Below are 24,221 nucleotides of genomic sequence, written 5' to 3' on the forward strand. Positions count from 1 at the left end.
AATATCCCTCCCACTCACACCCTCCCACCGCAACCTATGTTTGAAAACTAAATGTTGCCTTAAGGTTAAATCAAAATGCACTGTGCTATTGCTAATTCCCAATGAGGCATCTCAGCAGTATCCCAAGAACGACTGAGGGTATTATGTTCAGACTGTCGGAGCTGCTTCTGCTCTTAAAATTTAACCAAAACAAAGTAGCGTAAGTGCATCTAAGCTATGTAAACAGATTTTTTTGGCGAATGGTATCAAGTTTACCATTTCAGGTCAACTAGAGGAGGTATGAAACTAAATTAAACAGTAATATTTGTGTCTGGATTTTTAAAAGGGTGTATGTTTTTAAAAATTCCAAAAAAATTTTGTCCAGCATACAAATACCAAGCCAAACTGTAAAGTCTTAAAAAAAATGAAAAGATTTAAAGTATTATTTTTTTCTGTTAAAAGACTATGCCAATATAAAACGAACAGAAATTAATTAAAAAAAACTTTGTCCACAAAATAAGTTTATCAAAGAAAAGTAAAGAATTCCATTAAACAAAAAATGAGCAAAAATAAAATCAAATAATCTACCAAGCGTGAAACTACCACAAATCAGCATTGATAAATAAATGAAAGCCAAAACGAACAGAAATTACAATAAATAACCGAGTCAAACTCAAAACGAGCAGAAATTAACATAAGTTGGGTGCAACACCCCTATGCCTTGCCAACGCAAGAACAAAATTTGCATTTGTTAAACTTATAAAAGTAAAAACATTTATATTTTTTTCAGTAAAGTGTTCAGTATTTTTTCAGTTTGAAAATCTTAAGTAAAAACCCTGTTTAAATCGCCTATCAAAAGAAAAGATTAAGTGTATCACAGAAACTGTTGGATGTGAAGCTTATACATTTAAAGTTATCTGAATTAACCCATACAAGGTAGCATTTGAAATGGGAATAGATACAGAAAGATTTTGTGGAGATGTTGATGAAGATCTCCTTTGCCCTATATGCACATTTGTTTTGGAAGAACCTGTCCAGGTTTGTATGTTATACACTCAACCAACTTATAGGCTTCCTTAAATATCTTTTTTTGTTCAATAGGGCTGAAAATAGAACTTTAATTTTCAGTTTTGCTTTTTCTTTACTTGGAATTGGAACTTTGAGTAGTTGTTCACTTATAAAGGAAACGTTAAAGTATTTGAAGTTATTGTATTAGGCTCCCATTCAATTTTTGATTTCATATTAGCACATTTTTTTAACCAGATATCTTGAGTGTTTTTCTGACAAAACTTATTACCCTTTGATGGTGTCAAACATAGCCCTTAGGCTGTTATGTAGGCCTTTGCTATTTCTTGATATTAGTTCAATAGGTGATAAAATTATAGTTTAGCTAGGCTACTTTTTGGGGTAAAGTTCTACCAAATTGTATTATTGAGTTAGGACAAAAGTGAATACAGCATTTGATGCCTTTTTTTATGCTGATTACAAATATAATAATTATTTCTATCGGAAATAAATTTCAGCCCCCCCCCCCCTACATATGCCAATTCAGGGTTAGGTTAGATTGGGTTAGGTTAGGTATATATAGGGGAGGGGGGCTGAAATTATTTTCCAATGGAAATGATTATTATATTCATTATCAACATAAAAAAAGGCATCAAATGGTGTATTCACTTTATTTCTAACTCAAAAATAGACATATCCTTCCTTGGTAGCCTATATTGTACAAATGCTAAAAGAAAAAGGTGATAGGTGGCATGATCATTTAAGATTTAAAACGGTAAAATTCTACTTTAGCTACTTTTGTCTATCTTGGAGATGGGTTGGGTTAGGAAAATAAAATTTTGAGGAATGGGTCTACAGGCTAAAGTATGTCCCAGGAAGGTATTTTGAAGTACCTACCTCCACTCCTTCTCCCTCTAGAGGGTCCTGAAATTTGCCTACATGACAGGTCTATACCTATTGAAATTTTGACAAAACAAAATTTTACCTTAATTTTCAGTTATTAGTTTTTTTCTCTCTGGCTTTAGTTCTGAAAATGCAATTCCTGTTATTTGAGCAGAATTTTAAGCCATATAAATAGTTTATTTTCAAAATTTAGGAAATGCATTTGTATATCTTTAAAACCTTATAAATTGGGACTGAGCTATGTTGTGAAGCTGGAAACCATTTTGTTGTACTTTATTTAAGCAGAAGATCTATTTTGCAAGGTTTCACTTATATAACTGATAGATTTTTAAAGGTCATCAAAGATCAGGACCCACTAGAGGGAGATGAAGTGGAGGTGGGTACTTCAAAATATCTTCCCATGACATACTTTAGCCTGTAGACCCATCCCTGAAAGTTTCATTTTGTTAACCTAACCCATTTCCAAGATAGTCAAAAGTAGCTAAAGTAGAATTTTACCTTTAAAACCTTAGATTCTTGGTTAAATTATAAAAGAGCTAGAAATAGAGCAACTAAATTCCTTTGTTTAAATCATCAAGAGGTGGAGACAAATGTTATAGCATCAGTCCAAAGGGCCCAAAAAGATTTTGGAAATATGTGAGAAGGAATCAAGTTTCACAATCCCCATCATCCACTTCCTTTATAGATCCCAAAACTTTTTTACATATAGATAAGGATTTTGTAAAACCACTACTTTTCAATAAGGTATTTGGTTCAATTTTTACTCAAACACACTCAGTTTACTCCTCCAGATTTAACAAAAGAATTTGTTGATTCAGAGTTTACAGTCCAACAGGTTTATCTGACACTCCGAAATCTAGATCCAGGAAAGGTACCAGATATTGATGGATTTTCTAATGTGATGTTATGTGAACTTGCATCAGTTCTTGCTGGACCACCCACATATCTCTTTAATCTTTGTCTCTCATCTGGTGAATGTCCTTCAGCTTGGAAAAGAACTATCATTAGGCAATTGTACAAGAATGGTTCAAAATCCCATTTCAATAATTACAGACCAATTTCAAATACATCAATCTTTTCCCATATAATGGAGAAAATTGTGGTGGGAAGAATCCAACCACATTTTGAGGAAAACAACTTGTGGCATTCTGCTCAGCATAGTTTCCGTAAACAACGATCTTGTAACACGCAACTTCTTGAGGTGATTTGTGATTTTCAATTGATGGCTGATAATGATATTTTGTTTGATTGTATTTATATTGACTTTTCCAAAGCATTCAAGAAAATTTCCATTCCACTTCTGATAAACAAATGTCAACTATATGGTATAGACCCACAAACTAAAGCATGGATAACAGATTATCTTACAAATAGAACCCAAGAGGTTGCAGTAGGTGATGCTTTGTCATCACCTATGTCTGTCATAAGTGGAGTTCCACAAGGCAGTTGTCTTGGGCCAGTACTCTTGTGCCTTTTTATCAATGATTTACCAGGCGTTGTTAGGAATTTGACCATAAAAATGTTTGTAGATGATGTAAAAATCTACAGGCCAGTCATGAGTGAACATGAGATTTTTTTACTTCAAGAGGAGTTGGTTGCTCTTGGCCAGTGGTGTACTGCAAACTCTATGTTCATTAATGAAACCTAGTGCAATGCTGTGCACTATTTGCGTAGACTCCCTCAACATTACCATTACTTTGTTGTTGGTAAGTTAATTTCAAGTGTAGAATATGTTTGTGACCTTGGGATTTGTTTTGATTCAAGTCTCAAATTTAATAAACGTGTATCAGATATCACCCATAAGGCTAATTACCAATTATTATGTCTAAGGTGTACTTTTTCTAAGTTTAATCTTCATTCACTGATCTCACTTTATGTATCCACTGTACATCCAATACTTGAGCATTGTTCATCAGTATGGTATCGTCTTAAGAAGAGAGATAGAGAGAGGGTTGAGAGAGTTCAACGTAGGGCCATCAAACTCATACCATACCTGAGTCATCTACCTTACCACCAGAGAATGCATAGACTACAGTGGCCTTCTCTCCAGTTCAGACGTGATAGAGCCGACATAATAAATACATTTTGCATTGTTAGGAATATTGATAATATCACCCCAACTCACTTTTTCACTTTTACAGAATACAGTAGTACCTGTCAACACCAACACAAAATTTACCCACAATATTCACAGAAAAAATTCGGCCAAAACTCTTTATCTAGCCAAGTGTGAAAGAGTGGGAATGCACTTCCATCTGTAATAGTTGCAAGTACCATGGTCCAGTTTTTCAAAAGTAGTTTAGCCTCTATAGATTTCTATACTAGGTCTTATCACAATCCATTTTGAGATTATTTTTACTTTTGTATTACCTGATTGACAGTGTGACAGTTATTTTGTAAGCTTACTTTTTCGTAGGTTTCAATTATTAACAGATATGTATCAGTTAAGTTGGTATGTTATTGTATGTTTCAGTAATATTGTTTTTCCAATGTTTTTCAGTTACTGTATGTTTTTGTTATGTCATTGATATTGTTATAGACTTTCTATAATTGTTTTGTGCGACAAGCTTGTTAAAGCTTACCATATCTTGGTATTAATAAATAAATAAATTTTAAGAATACAATTTTTGCTTTGTAATATGTATAATGATCTTGGTAATTTTTTTTATTTCATGTTATTAACTTACAATTAAAGTAAATATAACAGATGGTGCCTTTTTTATGCTCTTTCCAAATATAATGGCCTAAACATTTTTGTTAAATATGAATTGTAAGTCTAAAATTACTTTATTTGTAAGTCAATAATATGAACTGCAAGAAATTTACTATGATCCTAGTTAGGCTACCATATAATCCAAGGGTAGAACCTTTATTGGTAAATTTTGTTATTCATATTGTTGACATATTGGGACATGAACCTACCCCACACAAATCTACAATATGCTGATGATCTGGTGCTATGGTCATCTGGCAACACCTTTCAGATAGCACAGTCAAATCTGCAAAAGTCACTTTTCCAGTTTGAAAAATTCTCTCAACATTTAGATTTACCCATTGCACCCACCAAGTCAAAAATCATCCAATTTCACCGGAAGCAAAACCATGTTAATGCAAAACAAACTCTAAATAAAACAACTATTCCAGAAGATAATCATATTAATTACCTAGGTCTCATGCTTGACCAAAAGCTTAATTTCCACCTCCACATTTCAAACACAATAAAAAAATGTTCATGTCCCAGAGATATAGGGCAAATAGGAGGCAACTGAGGACTGCTCCCTGAGGTAGGCCTTTGGTTATTGTCTTTTGGGGTGAATCCTCTTTCCAAATATAATAATTATTTTTGTCAGAAGTGAATTTTACCCCCACCCCTATAGCCTATATACCAATTCACAGTAGGCTATATATATATGCACATTAGGGGGGGGGGGAGTTTAAATTTACCTCTCATTTACATAAGTAATATAATTTACCCTCACCCACCTAATGGGCTACCCTAATATATACCCTGAATTGGTATATATATATATATATGGGTGGGGGCTAAAATTCATTTCTGAGAAAAATCACTATTATATTTGGAAAGAGCACACAAAAAGGCATCAACTAGTATGTTTACTTTATTCATAAGTCAATAATATGATTAGTAAAAATTTACACCTTTCTCCTCAAATCTTTCCTCTTTTCCCCTTCTTTTTCCAACTTAAAAAAATTACCATTTTTCCAATGCTTTTGACAAAATGTTTATGTTTTGAAATTTGGGCTATAAATTTTTTAAAGATGGTATTCATCCTGTTCATTATGTGTTAATGTCATAGCACATGTTTAAAGAAAAGCAGTGACATATTGAAACTAAACAAATTCTGAATTGTGCTTGAAATTTTTTTTTTTATCATGTGCTTGAAATAATCAAAAATTTATTCATCTTATGTGATAATAAAATTATGTTGTTTAGACTGTCCCATCAAACTGAAAATGACATACATCAATTTTTGATTTAATCATAATATTTTGCCCTGAATGTCAAAAAGAATGCTATTTTGATTAAACAAGATGTGTATTCCACTGTCAAAAAACTAGAATGGAGCAACATGGACATAAGGTTATTAAAAATGTGTCATTTTAGTCAAAGTCATAATACTTCGACTAATTTTTTACTTTGAACTTCTGCAACTTTAAATTTTTGCACTTGGTGCAAAAATTCAAAGTTGTCTTATCAGCAAATAACCAAAATTAGGCTGGTTTTTTCCAATATGAATAGAGGATTATATTCAGCAATTCATGATAGATAAGATTGGCATTTCATAAAGAACCATCATTGATTTGCAAAGTTTTTGTTGTGAAATATGTCTTGACTTGATTGATACGCATAGTGTTAAATTGAGTGGTCCCAGAAAAATAGATGAAATTGACAAAAGCAAAGGTACTAAAAAGAAAATATAATAGGGGACATTACATTGAAGGAAAGGGGGTGTTAGGAGGAATAGAGTGGGACACTGGAAATTTTTTTATTGTTCCTTTTCCTAACCAGACAGCAAGCACAATACTTAACATTATAAAAGAGTAGATTCATAGATTAGGCACATCAGGTTTTCAGCACCTAACTTTGAATCATTCTATATTTTTTGTGGACCCTGTGACTAGGGCTCACACACAAAATATTGAATAAATATGGTGTTCTATAGCCTATGTGAAGCAATCCCCAAGTACAGGCAATTGGATGCCCACATGGCTGGTTATGTTGCCAAGTTTTGTTGGCAGGGACATCCCAAGGAGGGGTGCCATGCCCCCCTCCTTCCCAACTTTTTTGGTGTTTGGTAAAATTTTCACTGGAAGGTGAACATTTTGGAAGAAATTTTGCAAAATTGGCCAAAATTCTTGATTTCTGCTGAAAATTTGGCATAAATCAGGTAGTAATTTGGTAAAATTTATGGAGATAAACCCTCCCCCCCCCCTCCCAATGAAATGATTCTTGGAATGCTCCTGTTTATTGGAGAAATTTTTTCTCAATAAAGGGGCCAAACTTTATTACTACAGGCTGCCAAGTTACACAAATCTAATATTCATCATCCAGTTCAAGGTGTACCTGGGACCAGTCAAGGCATCAGCCATTAACTAAATTAAATCAAATTTATTATCACAAGTGTCTTGATTTATAACATTATAATTTAAAGATTTAATCATTATAAATTGATCATCTGTATAGTTCCCTCTGATTGTGAAACTGCTAGATCATCCTAGAATCAAAAAGGTAATTTTTATATCTATTTCATTTATTCTCAATTCAGTTTTTAGCAAACATGTAAATGGTGGTTTATTCAGCACTTTTAATCATTACAATTTTTTTAATATACCCTAACCCCCCTAATGTGTAAATATACACCTTTACCCACCTAATGTGCAAATATACACCCTAAATTTCATTCTGATTCTAAGTATAACCTTTATTTGCATCACAAATGAATTTTACCCCACCCCCATGATGAACAAATATATCCTGATTTGGATATATTTAGGGGTTGTGGTAAAGTTCATTTGGTTAAATTTAGGTTCAGAATGCAATTTTGGTTATATATTTGCAAATTAGGGTGATGATAGTGATGAAGTATTGGCCCAGAGGCTAAATTTTTAATAATACAAAATCACTGCTTTTTTGGTGTGACCAAGTATTCTATTAATATATAAAGTTATATCAATGTGTTCAGAAAAGTCTTATCTATCATAAGAAATTGACTGGAAAATAAAATATTTATCCATTGCCCGGATATAGGGTACCTCATTCGCCATAGTGTCCTGCCATCTATTAAACTAGACTTTATTCTAACTGGATAGTTATTCTAACTATTCTAAATGGATAGATAGCGCTGTGGACAGCTCTTTTCTTCAACAGATGATTCATAGTGTCATCATAATCATCATTGTTTACACCAAATCCTTTTAAACAAACTTGCAAACCTTGGAGTACCCCCTAAGCTAGTATCTTATTAAATCCTTCATAGAAGTGCAAAGTTTCATTGTTTGTGTTGGTTCAGCCTCTTCACCCCAAAAGACAATAACCAAAGGCCTACCTCAGGGAGCAGTCCTCAGTTGCCTCCTATTTGCCCTATATCTCTGGGACATGAACATTTTTTTATTGTGTTTGAAATGTGGAGGTGGAAATTAAGTTTTTGGTCAAGCATGAGACCTAGGTAATTAATATGATTATCTTCTGGAATAGTTGTTTTATTTAGAGTTTGTTTTGCATTAACATGGTTTTGCTTCCGGTGAAATTGGATGATTTTTGACTTGGTGGGTGCAATGGGTAAATCTAAATGTTGAGAGAATTTTTCAAACTGGAAAAGTGACTTTTGCAGATTTGACTGTGCTATCTGAAAGGTGTTGCCAGATGACCATAGCACCAGATCATCAGCCTATTGTAGATTTGTGTGGGGTAGGCTCATGTCCCACACATATAGGGCAAATAGTAAGCAACTGAGGACTATTCCCTGAGGTAGGCCATTGGTTATTGTCTTTTGGGGTGAAGAGGCTGAACAAACACAAAAAATGAAACTTTGTACTTCTATGAAAGATTTAACAAAAGATACTAGCTTAGGGAGTACTCCAAGGTTTGCAAGTTTGTTTAAAAAGATTTGGTGGTTCACATTGTCAAATGCCCCTTCAAAATCTAGGAAAGCTGCAACTAGGACATTATTTTTTGAGAGATTCATTTATTGCATTTGTTGGCAAAATGAAAGCATCTGTTGAGGAGTGGTGTTTCCTGAATCCAGTTTGAGTCTGAGGGATCATATTATTTTTTCAACAAACCAGAGAAGTCTGTGATAGATCATTTTCTCCATTATTTTCCCCATCACAGGAGTAATCATTATGGGCCTATAAGACTCAGGGTTATCTTTTGGTTTATTTTTCTGCATGATTGGTAGGAGCGACGAACATTTCCATATATTGGGGAACCTAAAAGATGCCCAAGCGTGATTATAACAATTTAGCAACTCTTGTTTGCATGAAGGTGTGAGATTCTTTATCCATGTAGGGTGTATATTGTCATAGCTGCAGCTAGTTTTGGACCTAATATGATGTATTGCATTATTCAATTCATGGATTGAAAATGGATTAGTTATGTACTCGGATCCTGGGCGTGGTTGGTAACTTGGGTTCATAGGAATTGTGGACAGTTTGCTTCGATTACTTGATATTAACTTATTAACAAAAAGGGTGGCAAATAGCTTAGCTTTTTTATTATCATTGTTATAATGGGTATTATTATGTATAAGCTCATACAGGAGTGGGTTGGGGGAAGTCTTTTTCCCACAGATTTGGCTTACGACTTTATGTATAATTGGCTCATGTGTTTCTCTGGAGAGCTTATTTGCAAAATTATTCCAGTAGTTATATTTAGCATCTATGATAGTCCTTTTTAGATTAGATTCTGCTTGTAATTTTTTTAAATATGTAGTAGGTGATGGTTTTTTTATAAATTACATCCTAGCTGCCTTTTTTATCCTCCATTTATTTAGGCACTCATTTGTTCACCATGCTTTAGGAATTTGTTTAGGGAATGTTTTCTTAGGTGTTGTCCTGGGGGTAGCATGATTAGCTGTATTTATTAGTAAAGATGTCAAGGCTTCAGCATGCGTGTCACCTGTTGTGTTAGAAATGCATGAACTTTGGGTGAAACTTGTAATTTCATCATTTAGCTTATTTTGGAACATAGACCAATTTGCTTTAGTGTTGATTTGTTTGGAGGTATGAGATAAAGTTTCAGCAGGTTCATTTAGGGAGCAAACTATAGCAAAGTGGTCAGTATATAGACTATCAATTTTATTTATGTAAATTTTATTCAAAATATTTAATGACACAATTTGTAGGTCAATTGTGGAGAGTCTGCCACTTTTGGGGTTGAAATACGTATTCAGGTTTGGAGAGGTAGCAACAGCTACTTCATTATTATTTGAAGTCATATGCTCAATGAATTTACCAGCTTTATTTGCTGGTTCATTCCCCCACAGAATGCTGTGGGCATTGAAATCTCGACAAACAATGATATTTTTTAACATATTAGAATTATTTATATAATTAAAGAAATCCTTAGCATCTGTAGTTTGGCCATTAGGGTTATAAAAGCTTATTAGGTAGGTTTTTAAATTATTCAGCCAAACACTGATACCAATTACATCAACATCATTTGCAAAATCTGGAAAATTGATGCCACAAAATTTTATATTATTTTTAACTAATAAAGCTATCCCACCTCCTTTTCTCTCTGAAGATCTATCCTTTCTGAGGATAGTATATCCCAGAGACTTAATTTATTGATTTTGGGTTAAATGACTTTCCTGGAGGCAAGCAATATTAATGGAATTATTGTTCATAAAAGATATTAGTTCATTTAGCTTATTCTCTGTGATTGATCTTACAGTCCATTGGAGTATTGATACATGTTGTGTTGTTGATTTATTCTTCACATGGCTCTTTATTGATGTTCAGCTATGTTAGAAGTAAATCAAGATGTTTTTTTGTTTGAATGAGCTTATTATCAGCGATGTAGATTTTTGCCAATTCTACAATGATTTTTGTTTTTTGTAGTTGATGTATGTTCATGGCCTGAACTTCATTACAGTTTAGAATGAATATGCATATATTTGGAGATTGCATTTTTGGTTTTGCATCCTGTGTGTCGGTTAAGGGATTGATTCCTGTTAGTGTTTCTGGTTTGTTTCTTCTTGGGAGGGGGGGCCAGGCTGACCTCATCTCACTGTACAAAGAGGCTTGTTGGCTTGGTGATTCCTTCTGATAGGAATTTGAGCTAGGGGGCTTAGAAGATGGTGTTTTATATGGGGTGCTTGACGCATTGGGGTCGTTTGACTTGGGGGTTTTGGTTGGTTTCATTACAGGCTTTATTTGGTATTGTTGGGCAGCATTTGCTTACATTGCTGAAAAGGGGTATGGGATGGCCTTTTCTGTTGATATTTGGAGTGTTAGAGCTCTTTTCTTGTATGCAGGGCATAATGATTTATTTGTAGATTAATGTGGGCATTCGCACTTGATGCATGTAGGCTGGGTGTTGTTGCAAGTTGTCAGCTCTTTAGGATAGAAAACTTTACAATTACTACACTCTCTGAGAATTTCATTACATTTGTTTGTTGTGTGTCCCAGTTTGTGACACTTCTGACACTGGATAGGCTTAGGTTTGTATTCCTTGTCTGGTTTGATTTGCCCAAATATGAATAATATTTTTGGGATATTAATTTTTTCCTTCAGTGTGAATAAGAAGGATCTACTAGTTTTTAGGCGATTAGAGTTAGGTTTGCCAAGTTGGGTAACATCCTCAACTGGGATTGTGTTTCCAGCCCTATCTAAGAGGCCTTCTTTTAACTCCTGAGTGGATATCTCTGAGGGAACATTATAAACTACTATTTTTTTGGTGATTGTTTTGAGTTCCAATTAGATGCAATAATTGGGTTATTCAGAAAAGATTTTAGGTTAATTATTGTATCTGCTGATTTCTGATCTTCTACAGCTATTAGCAGAGATCCATCACGGTTAATATTAAGAGAGAACATTGATTTTAGCAATTTAAAAATTGCAACTCTTATTGCAGTGATCATTTTTATTTCAAAGGGGGTAGTAGGAGTAATTTTAAGGTAAATTCCTAAGTTTTTGGAGGGAAGATCTTGGGCAGGGAGAGGGGAAATGCTTTTGATTGGGGAGATTTTTTTCCTTTTTTGAGAGCTTCTAGAGAGGACCTCTTGCAACCCCTTATCATCATTTATAGTTACATTAGCCCCTACACTTATCATTGTCCTATTCTCCAAATCGGAGCTATCATTTGAACTTTGAGATAGTGTGCTTGACCAGCAAAGATGAGCATTTTTCACTATGGCACTTTCAGTGTAACTTGATTTGGGATCTGGTGGGACTTTTTTTGGAGGACTTCTAAACATTGCCTAATGAAAAAAGCTTTAAACAAAAAAACAAACAAAAAAACTAAAACAAGAAGGGAAAAAGAATTATATCAAACCGTCTGCACTATACTATGGGGAGGAGAAACACCACAGTATAGCCCTGAGGATGAGTTGAACAGGATTGGTTTGGTACCACTGCTGATTAGAAGCGATAATAATTCACAAGAAAATATATTTTAATTTTCTTATAAGGTTGCTGTTGTTGCTTGGACCAAGAGATCAAGTTGGACCAAGTTGCTTCTTCTTCTTCTATTTAACAGCAGGCGGGCTTTTCAGTAAAACTATTTAGCCCTTTTCCTTCTGCTTCACTCTGTGGGCTACAGAGCTACTAGCTTGATTGCCTCATATTTATTAGATATATTCAGATATCTTTCAGCAGATCTTTCGACTCTAGGAGTTCAAATATAAGATGATAGATGTCGATTTCTATGCTCTGTGTGCAGGTATAGTTGGCTAGGCTCTTGACTGATAGTGGGATTTTGTGGTGTTTGAAGTTGCTTGAGTTGCTTTTGGACTTTAAAGTGAGTTAATTTTTTTCTTCTTCTTCTAATTCACAGCAGGCAGGCTATTCAGTTGATACTATTTAGCCCTCTTCTTTTTGCTTCACTCTGTGGGCTACAGAGCTACCGTCTTGGTTATCTCTTATTTATTAGATATTCTCAGATATCTTTCAGTAGATCTTTTGACTCAAGGAGTTCAAATATAAGATGATAGATATCGATTTCTGTGTGCAGATATAGTTGGCTAGGCTCTTGGCTGATAGTGAGATTTTGTGGTGTTTAAGCATTTTAACAGTTTACAAAGCAAGGTATGTTGTGCAGACGTCAGCATATTACATTCAAATAGGCAATGGTCAATTGTTTCATTACTCATATTACAATGCCTGCAAAGAGAGGACAGGGGAGTTGAACCACTTGAATTAGAAAACTTATATGAGAATGCAAGGAAATTTAGTCCATTTGTTCCAGAACGAATTCTATGATAAATTTTAGAAAGATACTTATTGGGAAAGGGGGAAAGGATAGGATTAATCTTATTAAAATTAATATCTGATAGCCTCCATCGGTAAATATCTCTAATTGGGATTGGTCTCCCACTTGGCTGGTCAATATTTATAAGATTTTTTGCTATTTCATCAACCTGATGATTACCACTTATGCCAGAGTGGCTAGGAATGCACTGAAAATAAGTTTTTATGCCACTTGAAGCAAGATTATCAATAATACTAAGACAATGATAAGTTTCGATGTCCAACTTATACTAAGGAACTGACGTTAGCAACTCAAGCCTTAATAGAGAGTTATAGTATATGATGATTTTATTTAAACATACATCCAAAGGTTGGTTTTCATTAAGGTGTTCTAATGCCATGATTATGGCATTTAACTCAACAGTCAATACAGATAAATTATTATATAATCTTTTGCCCAGTGTAGTTTTCTGGTGAGGAAGGAAAACACCACTTGCAACCTTCTGATTCATTTTTGACCCATAAACAAATATTTGGAAGTAATTTTTATAAGTAATTGTATTAAGTTCTGCAAATTTTTTCTCCACAAAAGCAATGGCGGATAAATCTTTAGTCCCCTTGGAAAAGTCATGATTTATTATGGGACTTTACCAAGTCCCGGGGGGGAATTGGGGGAAATTAGGTGCAATAGACTTTGCTGGTATGGGGAACTTCTTCTGAATATTGGCATACTCATCTGCAATGCCTCTATACATGGCTGGATTTCTTAAACAATTATGTAGTGTGTGTGAGCTATTTGATTCAATTTTTGTAAGATGTTCTGTCAAGAGAAACCTACGTCTCTCCCTTATTGTTGTTAATCCACTCTCCATAAGCAGAAACTTGGTGCTTGTGGGTTTCCTAAGACCAAAAATGAGACGTATTATATCATTTTGTGTTGTTTCAATTTTTTGCATCTGGGTCTTTGCACATGCACCATAGACGATGAGCCCATAGTCAATATGGGGTCTTATATGTGATTCTTATATGTGATGCTTCGTCAGTCAGTGATTACAATGTGGTTGAAAATTAAGTGCAATTGAATAAATTTAACAAATTCTGCAGGCAGAACTTTTAAACACTGTGAAAAGTGACCAGTCTGTTCAGAAAAAATCAGTGAAAAAAAGGATAAATTAATACTGACCAAATAATGCTGCCAAAACAACCAACTCATAATACGGATGCGACACTTAGAGGGGGTTCAAAAAGAATTCATATCAGCCCCAAAAAAGGATGTGATAATTGTTTGGCATGTGAGACGGATCTTGATGATGACTCTTCTGCAATTCTCTGAGATGGATGTGAAAAGTGGATATGTATTGACTGTATGGATATGCCTGAGCCCGAATATGTATTGATCACAAAAATCTCTCGACGGGTTGAAGTTTGCATAAAATGTCCAATCTGTAAACACTCCGGTACAACTTCAAGCAGTTCTAGTCAGAACCCTAGCATCAAGAGTATTGTTGAAGCTACAATAAACAATATGAAGAGCAACATCATTGACAAAATCCAGTCCCAGGCTGTTATACAAGATATCGTGCAGTTCTCAGTAAGAAACCTTGAAACTACATTGAAATCTGAAATTTCAAAGTCCAACCAGTGATATTAAAGCACAGGTGTCCGCTCTTGAACATCAGGTCGCCGATAAATGCTCAATCTCTGATGTGCGTGCTGAGATTCACACCCTTGTTAAGCAAGAGACTGCTAGCATAAAAAATGATTTTTCTCAACATCTTGACAGTGAGGTCCAGTGCCTTTTTGCTGAAGAGCGGGATAGGTAGTGCAGAGCTCTTAATATAGTTGCATATGGTATCCCATCACAACCAGACAAATAGCTCTCCATCCAGTTGTACCTCAGCCAGAAGTATAAACTTCAGGACATACATATTACAAATGTGAGAAGACTACCCACCCCTGCAAACTCACAGTCTGCAAGTGCACGCCTGCCTCCTATCCTCTTCTCTGTACCAAGTTTTGACATCAAAAGGACAATCATCAACCATTCTTGTGAACTCCATGAAGACATTCAGTTTTGTGGTGATGCTTCAAAGGCAGAGCGTAACAAACGTAAAGGTCTTGTAGATGAGCTAAAGAGGCGAAAAAACAATAGCAAAACAGATCTCATCATCTTCAAAGGACAAATAGTGTCAAAAACGTAGCTGTTCATCGCAGTTGGAAAACTCCAAAGCCAGCCTCAAACCAGTCCGCAATGGAAATCTAACAGTTTGTCCCTCACCTGTAAATAGCCCTGTTTTCTTGCAGTTATCTTCTTTGTTTCATAATACTTCAAGTATTGATATAAGCATATCCTCTACAGAAAATGAACTTAGTCAATTATGTAGTGAACTTTTCTTGTCATGTGATAGCTCGAGTAATTCGAGTTTTGTAAGTGCCGTTTCTGAACTTACTTCCATGCCACCTGTGTCTATCGCAGTTGCAGCTCCTGGACCCCTGCCGCTAGATGGCATGTCACAAAAGTCTTGGAAAAATAACACCCTACATGTCATCTTGAGCAATGTTGACTCTTACAAACAAGCTTCTGGAAACCCAAGTGCTCTTAAAAGAAGAGGCAGCAGATATTGCTGGTTTGGTGGAGATTCTGCCAAAGTATACTGCAGTTCCTTCTACTGAGAGTTCACTGCAGATATCTGGATTTCAGTGCTTCACTAATCTAGGACAGCCAAACTGCAGAAGAGGAGTTGGTGTCTACATCAGAGAAGGCTTCCAGGTTAGTGTTATCAACCTTCCTATTTTTAATGTACCTTGGGTTGAAAGTGTATGGCTTGATATTAATCTTCATGACAAAAAAGTCTGTATTGGGTGTATATACAGAAGCCTTAGTGCACCCAGTCTTGAAGAATGTGAATCATCACTTAAAAAAATTATTGATGGAATGGCTTCCTTGGTATCACAAACGGTTGCATCTGATTTGATAATAATTGGCGATTTTAATTTCCCCTCAGTTGAGTGGGTGGATGGACTTGGTCATCCAGCATCTGGCAGTGGGGATTCACCATTTGTGTCTTGTTTATCTGACAATTTCCTTCACCAAACGGTAGAAAAACCCACAAGGCACCGTGGTGACCAGAACCCTTCCTTGTTGGATCTTGTAATTCTGAGTGACCTAGACTCTCTCATCAGAAATGAATTTCTTCCTCCAGTTGTTAACAGCGACTACTCAGTTATCCTCTCTGTGCTGTCTATGAATAGTCGTCTTCAAACTAACTTGGGCCCTCAAACTTTTATTGACTATCATGAAATACAGCGGGAATTGGTATCAAATAATTGGTCAGAGCTCATTACCTCTGATATCAACATGTCATGGTTGAATGTCAAGGAAACTCTCCTGTCAACAGAAAAGAAGCACTCCCGTGTTATTTATCAAAGACAACCAAAAACACTTCCATTTCTCACAAAGGATACAAAGAGGACTATCAATAGGAAAACCAGAGCTTGGAAAAGGTACAAAAAGAAAAAAAGACTCAGTTAGGAAACTGAAGTCTGAATATGAGGAGAAGCTTGCCACTGATATCAAGGCAAACCCCAAATCCTTCTGGAGGTATGTTTCTGCTAAAAGTCCTAACCATCACACCATTCCTGACCTCAAACATAGCAGGGTAACGCACTCGTCGCCAATAGATAAAGCTAATTTACTAAATGTCCAGTTTGCCTCCACTTTCACCACCCAGTCTTGTCCAACCATCCCTGCAGCACCATCACATTCTGTATCCACCCCAATGCCTAGCCTGTTAATTACTGAAGAAATGGTCTTATCTAGCCTCGATAAACTTAATGTTAACAAGTCCAAAGGACCTGACGGGTTACGCTCAAGGCTTTTTCAAGATTGTAGAAATGTACTTACTTCTCCTCTGTGCTGACTCTTCCGGCAGTCCGCAAGAAATTGACAGCTACCTACATGTTGGAAAACATCAAATGTCACGCCAATCCACAAAAAAAGGCCCCAAGGATTGTGCTGAAAATTACCGTCCCATCAGCATCACTTCTGCGGTTGTAAAGGTGCTCGAGAGATTTGTAAATAGAGCTCTCATTCAGCACTTTGAAACTAACAACATACTAACTCCTTCTGAACATGGCTTCAGATCTGGTAGATCTGTGGACACTAACCTAATACAGACATACGAGTATGTAACATCACTACTGGATTGAGGATTTCCTGTTGATATGGTGCTCCTGGACCTCTCAAAAGCTTTCGACAGGGTATGTCATGAATTTCTGATCGCCAAACTAAGGCAGCAGCTGTTGATGGTGTTACTGCGCAGTGGATACAGAGATTCCTATCAGAAAGAACACAAGCCGTCAGGGTCTATGATTCTCAAGGGGTTCCTCATTTATCGTCATCCATAACTGTGTTAAGTGGCGTCCCCCAGGGGACCATCCTTGGACCAAGTCTCTTCAATTTTTATATTAATGATGCACCAAACCTTCTCTCAAACCTCCTCACACTTTATGCTGATGACTCAAAACTTGTTGATCTCTAGCTGGCGTCCTAAAGTATTTATGAAGCTCTAGAAGGCACTGGTTTGTCCATGCCTTGAGATTGGAATGTCCCTGGCGTCCCCCTATTTTAAGAAGGACAGGGAAATACTAGAAAAAGTACAGAGAAGAGTAACTAAGATGGTTGATGGCCTCAAACAAGTGCCATACAAAGAGCGTTTGCATCATCTGAAGCTCCCTACTCTCACATACCAGAGGAAGCAAGGCAACATGATTCTAACCCACAAAGTCATTTCAAAAAATACTCTTCCTGGTCTCCTTGCTCCCCCAGAACGCCTTGTGACAAGAGGACATTCAATGAAAATTTTCAAGAAGCACTCTTCCATCCAAGAGAGAAGCCATTTCTTCAGCCAACAAATAACCAACTTGTGGAATCAGCTCTCTGAAGATACGGTGTCTGCAGACTCGACGATTGCCTTCAAGCAAAGACTTGATGAAGATTGGCAACAGCAGGAGTTCCTCTACAACTGGGAAGCTGCTGAGTCTACAACCCGAATGTAGCAAGCATATCATGACAAACAAACAAAAAAAACCATTAGATGTCATTACAGAGCATTACAAGGATGGAAAATCCTTAAATTCGCTTCAAGCTGCGATTTAAGGTAATTAAGGTAATGAGGGTATATACTTGGTTGATAAATAGGTTTTAAGAAATTCATGAATTTCTTAGAAAAACTATGTATATGTATGCTTATGGCAATATTTTCTATGTTTGCCACTGTGTTTTCAATCATTAAAAATAAAAACAACTAGCAATTACCAGTATGAATACCAGCTTAAAAAAAAATTTATAGGACACATTTCAAAACATATAAACATTTCATCAAAAGCATGGGAAAAATTTTAATTTTTTCTTTTAAAATGGAAAAAGAATAAAAAAAGAGGAAAGATTTGAGGATAAAGGTTCTTCCCCTGGACAATACGTTAACTAAGGTCATTATACATATCATAAAGTAATAATTGTTTTCTTAATATATCTCCACATTAGTCACATTTGTAGATTTATACCTAAATTTTTAGTAGGCTAAATAAATTAGCTTGGATGAAAGTGAAAACATCATTTGATGCCTTTTTTATGCTATTTCATAATTCAATATTTGCTTCTGGGTCTAATTGCATCTTGAGCCCTTAAAGGGGCCTGATGGTATTTTATATGAATTTTGAAAGAGCATAAAAAACATTAAATGATGTTTTCACTTTCATCCTAGCTAAGTTTAATGGCCAACTGCAAATTTACTATGAACTCTACCCCCCCCCCCCTCCTAATTTGCAAATATATAGGCTACCCTGAATTGTTGACGTCCAAGTTTCAAATTGCAAAATTCAGTTTTATTCCTGTGAACAGCATTAAAGAAAACATAAAATGAAAACATTAGGAAAACAGTTTATATTTGAGTTGCCTAATAAATTAGGTTTTAATTGTTATAAATAAGTATTCCTATAAATAAGTTTCCTCTAATGTTGTATTGTGAGGAGGGTGTTACCTTAATTTGCAGTTGGGAGCAAGATAATGTCAATGCTGGATCTGTTCTGCTCTGCATCAATGCTGTTAATTTGGAATGTCAGTGTGAAATGGCCGAGTGATGTTGCATTAGTTGGCAGCTGAGAGGGATAGACTATCCCACTTATATTTCCATGGTTTGTTGTTCCATTCTTTGTCAAGTTTTGACTTGAAGGAGGCACTAGTGGGTGCAGTCATAGTTTTGTCTTGTAGATTGTTCCAGTCATTAGAAATATGTTTGGTAAAAAAGTTTTGGCATATTCTGGTCTTCACTCTTTGCTTTGCTAGCTTCTGTGAGTGTTGTGTTGCTTCACTATTATATTTGTAGGTCAGCTTCATATCGAATCTGTGATGTCTGAATACCAGTGTTGGTAGTTTTATGTGCTCCAATCTCTTATCATACAGCATATTTTGCAGACCTGTGATGCATTTGGTGGCATGTCTTTATACTCCTTCAGTTATTCTTGTGTCATGCTTGTAGGAGGGGAGGTTATACTTTATTGCTATTGGTGAAACGTCTGACATTCTGCTCTTGGTCTGGCAGTAAATTCATCACCGATTCTACTACATCATTGTGGATGCCAACTGCTGATAATTTGGCCCTAAGTTGTCTGTGGGGCACCTTGTCAAATACTTTGCTGAGGCCAAGCAAAATAAGGTCAACAGGTAATCCTCTCTCCAGAAGGTCAGTGATGATACTGTAGGTTTAAAGTAAGTTGGTCTTAACTGACTTTCTGGGAAAGAAGCCGTACTGGTCTTGTGACAGTATTCTGTTGGACTGAAGATGTGTTAGAATTTTGGTGCTCACAATGCATTCCAGGGTCTTTGCTACAGCTGAGGTTAAGCTGATTGGCCAATAATTCTCTGCATTTGTCACCTTTCTTTAATATTGGTGTAATGTAAGAACTCTTCCAATCTAAAGGCACAGTCTTTGAGTTGAGAGACTTCTGAAATATATGACATAATGGAGTTAATATCCTATTAGCCAGTTCTTTTAGGAGCCTTGGGTGAATGTTTTCTGGCCCTGCTGCCTTCTTAACATCTAGCACTTTAAGTTGTTTCATGACAGACCCCAGAGTAATCATGCTAGGTGGCATAAGGTTAGGTCTGTACTGTCTGCTGGACTGTTGGGGTGAGGACTGTCAGGTTCATTAGTAAATACTGATGCAAATTGCTTGTTGAGTAATTCAGCAATTTCTTGTAGGTCAATAGTTTCTGTGCCATCAAATTTTTTTAGTTTCTTTATTGAATATCTAATAAGATCTTTGCTGGATGTGTAGTTCCAAAACCTTTTGGGGTTTCTCTTGCTATCATCTGCAAGCTTGGACTCAAAGTTTGAATATATCTGTTTTTTGAGATTTTATAGTTTATTTTGAGCCTTTTCAAACTTTTCATAGTGATAATCTTTCCCCATTTACTAGACTTAGGGCAAACTTTGATCAGAAGAACCAGATCATTATTTTTTGAGTAAACAACAATTTTCAGCTCATTCAGTTTGTTAGTAAGCTGGTCAACATTAGCAATAAGAGCAAAAAAAAGTTAGACTTACTCTTTGTAGGTGTTTCTTTCTTTGGTGGTTGGTCTGGCAATTGGGCTTTTCCATGTGGTTGTCTAGTGAGGCAGTTGCAGCCATGGATGAATTTGCAGTTCAAGTTTCATATTTGGATAAATCAGCAATATAAACAGTTGTTTGTCTTTCAGTAGATATAACACTAGTATTTACACTATGTACACTGTCCAATTTTTTGGGTTCTATGTCTGCATCAGGGCATATGTAGACAGATTTTGTTTTCATGATTTTGAAATTGTGTATGCCAAGGTTTTGTTTGCCTGCAGTGGTGTGTTCTTTGAATATTTCATTGAGCTGCTTATATTTTTCGCGGTCCTGCTTCGAGCAGTCATTGCGGAACTAGAAATCCTCATTTTTAGTAAAAGATTGTTTCATAACTTGCTTTTTGATTTAGATGGAGGACACAGTGGACAACAGCGGCAGAGGAGTTTTAGGTGCCATGGTTCTGTCACTGCCCATTTAAGCGTCAAACATTACTTAAGGGACCACATGCGCTGCCATACTTGCTCAAAAGGAAGTTTCAGACAGTACTTGTATCATCTTTTGTGCTACATATTGGAATTCCGTAGGGAACTATGTTGTCTATGAAATTCCAATTTTTGGGGTTCTACGTCTGCATCAGGGCATATGTAGACAGATTGTCTCATCATGATTTTGAAATTGGGTATGCCAAGGTTTTGTTTGCCTGCAGTGGTATGCTCTTTGAATTTTTCAATGAGCTGCTTATACTTTTCATGGTCCTGCTTCTAGCGGTCATGGTAGAACTGGATATCCTCCTTTTTAGTAAATGATACTTTTATAATTTGCTTCTTGATTTGGAAGAAGGACACAGTGAAAAACAACAGTAGAGGAGTGTTAGGTGCCATGGTTCTGTCACTCTGCCCATTTAAGCATCAAACATTACTTAAGGGACCACATGTGATGCCATACTTGCTCAAAAGGAATTACTTGCATCATCTTTTGTGCTAGATATTGGAATTCTGTAGGCAACTATGTTGTTCTTATGCAGGTCTTGATCTTTTTCGGCACAGATTATTTCATGTACTTCTGTTTCAAGGGACTGCTGGAGGTTTTACTCTGAGCTGGGACCTCTGCCCAAACAATCTGTTTGTCTCTCTGGAGGACTGATTGCAAGATTTGTTGAATGGCTGGTACAAAAAGCTTGGAGTTATCAGAGTAAAGTGTGATATTATTTGTGGCTTCCTTTGTCATATCATTTATGTAAAGAAGGAAGAGGGTGGTACCTAGAATGGTACCCTGAGGAACTCCACTGACATCACATGGTTCAGAGAATACTTTATTCCTGTTATTGGCGAAAAGTCAAACATGCTGCTCTTGGTCTGTCAGGAAATTCATCACCCATTCTACTACATCATTGTGGATGCCAACTGCTGATAATTTGGCCCTAAGGCGTCTGTGGGGCACCTTGTCAAATGCTTTGGTGAGGTAAAGTAAAATAAGGTCAATGGGTAATCCCCTCTCCAGAAGGTCAGTGATGATACTGTAGGTTTCAAGTAAGATGGTCTTGACTGACCTTCTGGGAAGGAAGCCATGCTGGTCTGGTGACAGTATTCTGTTGGACTGAAAATGTGTTAGAATTTTGGTGCTCAAAATGCATTCCAGGGTTTTTGCTACAGCTGAGGTTAAGCTGATTTGCCAATAATTCTCTGTATTTGTCACCTTTCTTGAATATTGGTGTAATGTAAGAGCTCTTCCAATCTAAAGGCATGGTCTTTGAGTTGAGAGACTTCTGAAATACTTGACATAGTGAAGTTAATATCCTATTAGCCAGTTCTTTTAGGAGCCTTGGTTGAATGTTTTCTGGTCCTGCTACCTTCTTAACATCTAGCACTTGAAGTTGCTTCATGACAGACCCCAGAGTAATCATGATAGGTGGCATAAGGTTAGGTCCCTACTGTCTGCTGGACTGTTGGGGAGAGGACTGTCAGGTTCATTAGTAAATACTGATACAAATCGCTTGTTTAGTAATTCAGAAATTTCTTGTAGGTCAATAGTTTCTGTGCCATCAAATTTTTTGGTTTTTTTTATTGAATATCTACAATGATCTTTGCTCGATTTGTAGTTCCAGAACATTTTGGGGTTTCTCTTGCTATCATCTCCAAGCTTGGACTCAAAGTTTGAATATATTTGTTTTTTGAGATTTTATAGTTTATTTTGAGCCTTTGCAAACTTTTCATAGTGATAATCTTTCCCCATTTACTAGACTTAGGGCAAACTTTGATGAGAAGAACCAGATCATTATTTTTTGAGTAAACAACAATTTTCAGCTCATTCAGTTTGTTAGTAAGCTGGTCAACATTAGCAATAAGAGCAAAAAAAAGTTAGACTTACTCTTTGTAGGTGTTTCTTACTTTGGTGGTTGATCTGGCAATTCGGCTTTTCCATGTAGTTGTCTAGTGAGGCAGTTGCAGCCATGGATGAATTTGCAGTTCAAGTTTCATATTTGGATAAATCAGCAATAGAAACAGTTGTTTGTCTTTCAGTAGATATAACACTAGTATTTACACTATGTACACTGTCCAATTTTGGGGGTTCTACATCTGCATCAGGGCATATGTAGACAGATTTTGTTTTCATGATTTTGAAATTGTGTATGCCAAGGTTTTGTTTGCCTGCATGGGTGTGTTCTTTGAATATTTCATTGAGCTGCTTATACTTTTCGTGGTCCTGCTTCAAGCAGTCATGGCGGAATTGGATATCGTCCTTTGTAGTAAATGATAGTTTCATAATTGGCTTCTTGATTTAGAAGGAGGACACAGTGAACAACAGCAGCAGAGGAGTTTTAGGTGCCATGGTTCTGTCACTCTGCCCATTTAAGCATCAAACATTACTTAAGGGATCACATGTGATGCCATACTTGCTCAAAAGGAAGTTTCAGACAGTACTTGTATCATCTTTTGTGCTACATATTGGAATTCCGTAGGCAACTATGTCGTCTATGAAATTCCAATTTTTGGGGTTCTACGTCTGCATCAGGGCATATGTAGACAGATTGTCTCATCATGATTTTGAAATTGGGTATGCCAAGGTTTTGTTTGCCTGCAGTGGTATGCTCTTTGAATTTTTCAATGAGCTGCTTATACTTTTCATGGTCCTGATTCTAGTGGTCATGGCAGAACTGGATATCCTCCTTTTTAGTAAATGATACTATCATAATTTGCTTTTTGATTTGGAAGGAGAACACAGTGGAAAACAACGGTAGAGAAGCGTTAGGTGCCTCTGTCACTCTGCCCATTTAAGCGTCAAACATTACTTAAGGGACCACATGCGATGCCATACTTGTTCAAAAGGAATTACTTGCATCATCTTTTGTGCTAGATATTGGAATTCTGTAGGCAACTATGTTGTTCTTATGCAGGTCTTGATCTTTTTCGGCACAGATTATTTCATGTACTTCTGTTTCAAGGGGTTGCTGGAGGTTTTAGCTCTGCCCAAACAATCTGTTTGGTTTTGGCAGTGCTACACTTGGATGATAAAGCTGCCTCAACTCTGTTCACTTTGTCCCTAATAGAACTGAGTTCTCCTCTAAGAGTAGTCTCAGATTGCATAATCATGTTTGAGAGACTTGCCTGGAGGTTTGATATAGCTTGTGAGATCACCTGTGTAATGTCTTGACATTACAGAAGGAAAACTTGTGGTGAAAACTTGACCATCCACAAGGAAAACACCACCATATGGCCCTGAGGAGGGTTCTGAGCACGATTGGTTTGGTTCACTGCTGATTAATTGAGAGAAATGATTCACAGGAAATTT

At 36.3% G+C, this 24,221-nt stretch overlaps 1 protein-coding gene across 1 annotated transcript in view; it reads left to right on the plus strand.

Moving 5' to 3' along the window:
* The first annotated feature begins 839 nt into the window (after positions 1–839).
* LOC148945486 (E3 ubiquitin-protein ligase NRDP1-like) overlaps positions 840–24,221 on the plus strand; it is a 46,197-nt gene continuing 22,815 nt past the window's right edge. Inside the window, exon 1 of the mRNA XM_089099112.1 lies at positions 840–1,017. Coding sequence (XP_088955238.1) covers positions 928–1,017 — 90 coding nt within the window. The 5' untranslated portion in view covers positions 840–927. The remainder of the gene's footprint in view (positions 1,018–24,221) is intronic.

Source organism: Artemia sp. Qi Xiang Cuo, chromosome 13, assembly GCF_049724085.1.
Source record: "Artemia sp. Qi Xiang Cuo chromosome 13, ASM4972408v1, whole genome shotgun sequence".
Lineage (NCBI taxonomy): Eukaryota > Metazoa > Arthropoda > Branchiopoda > Anostraca > Artemiidae > Artemia > Artemia sp. Qi Xiang Cuo.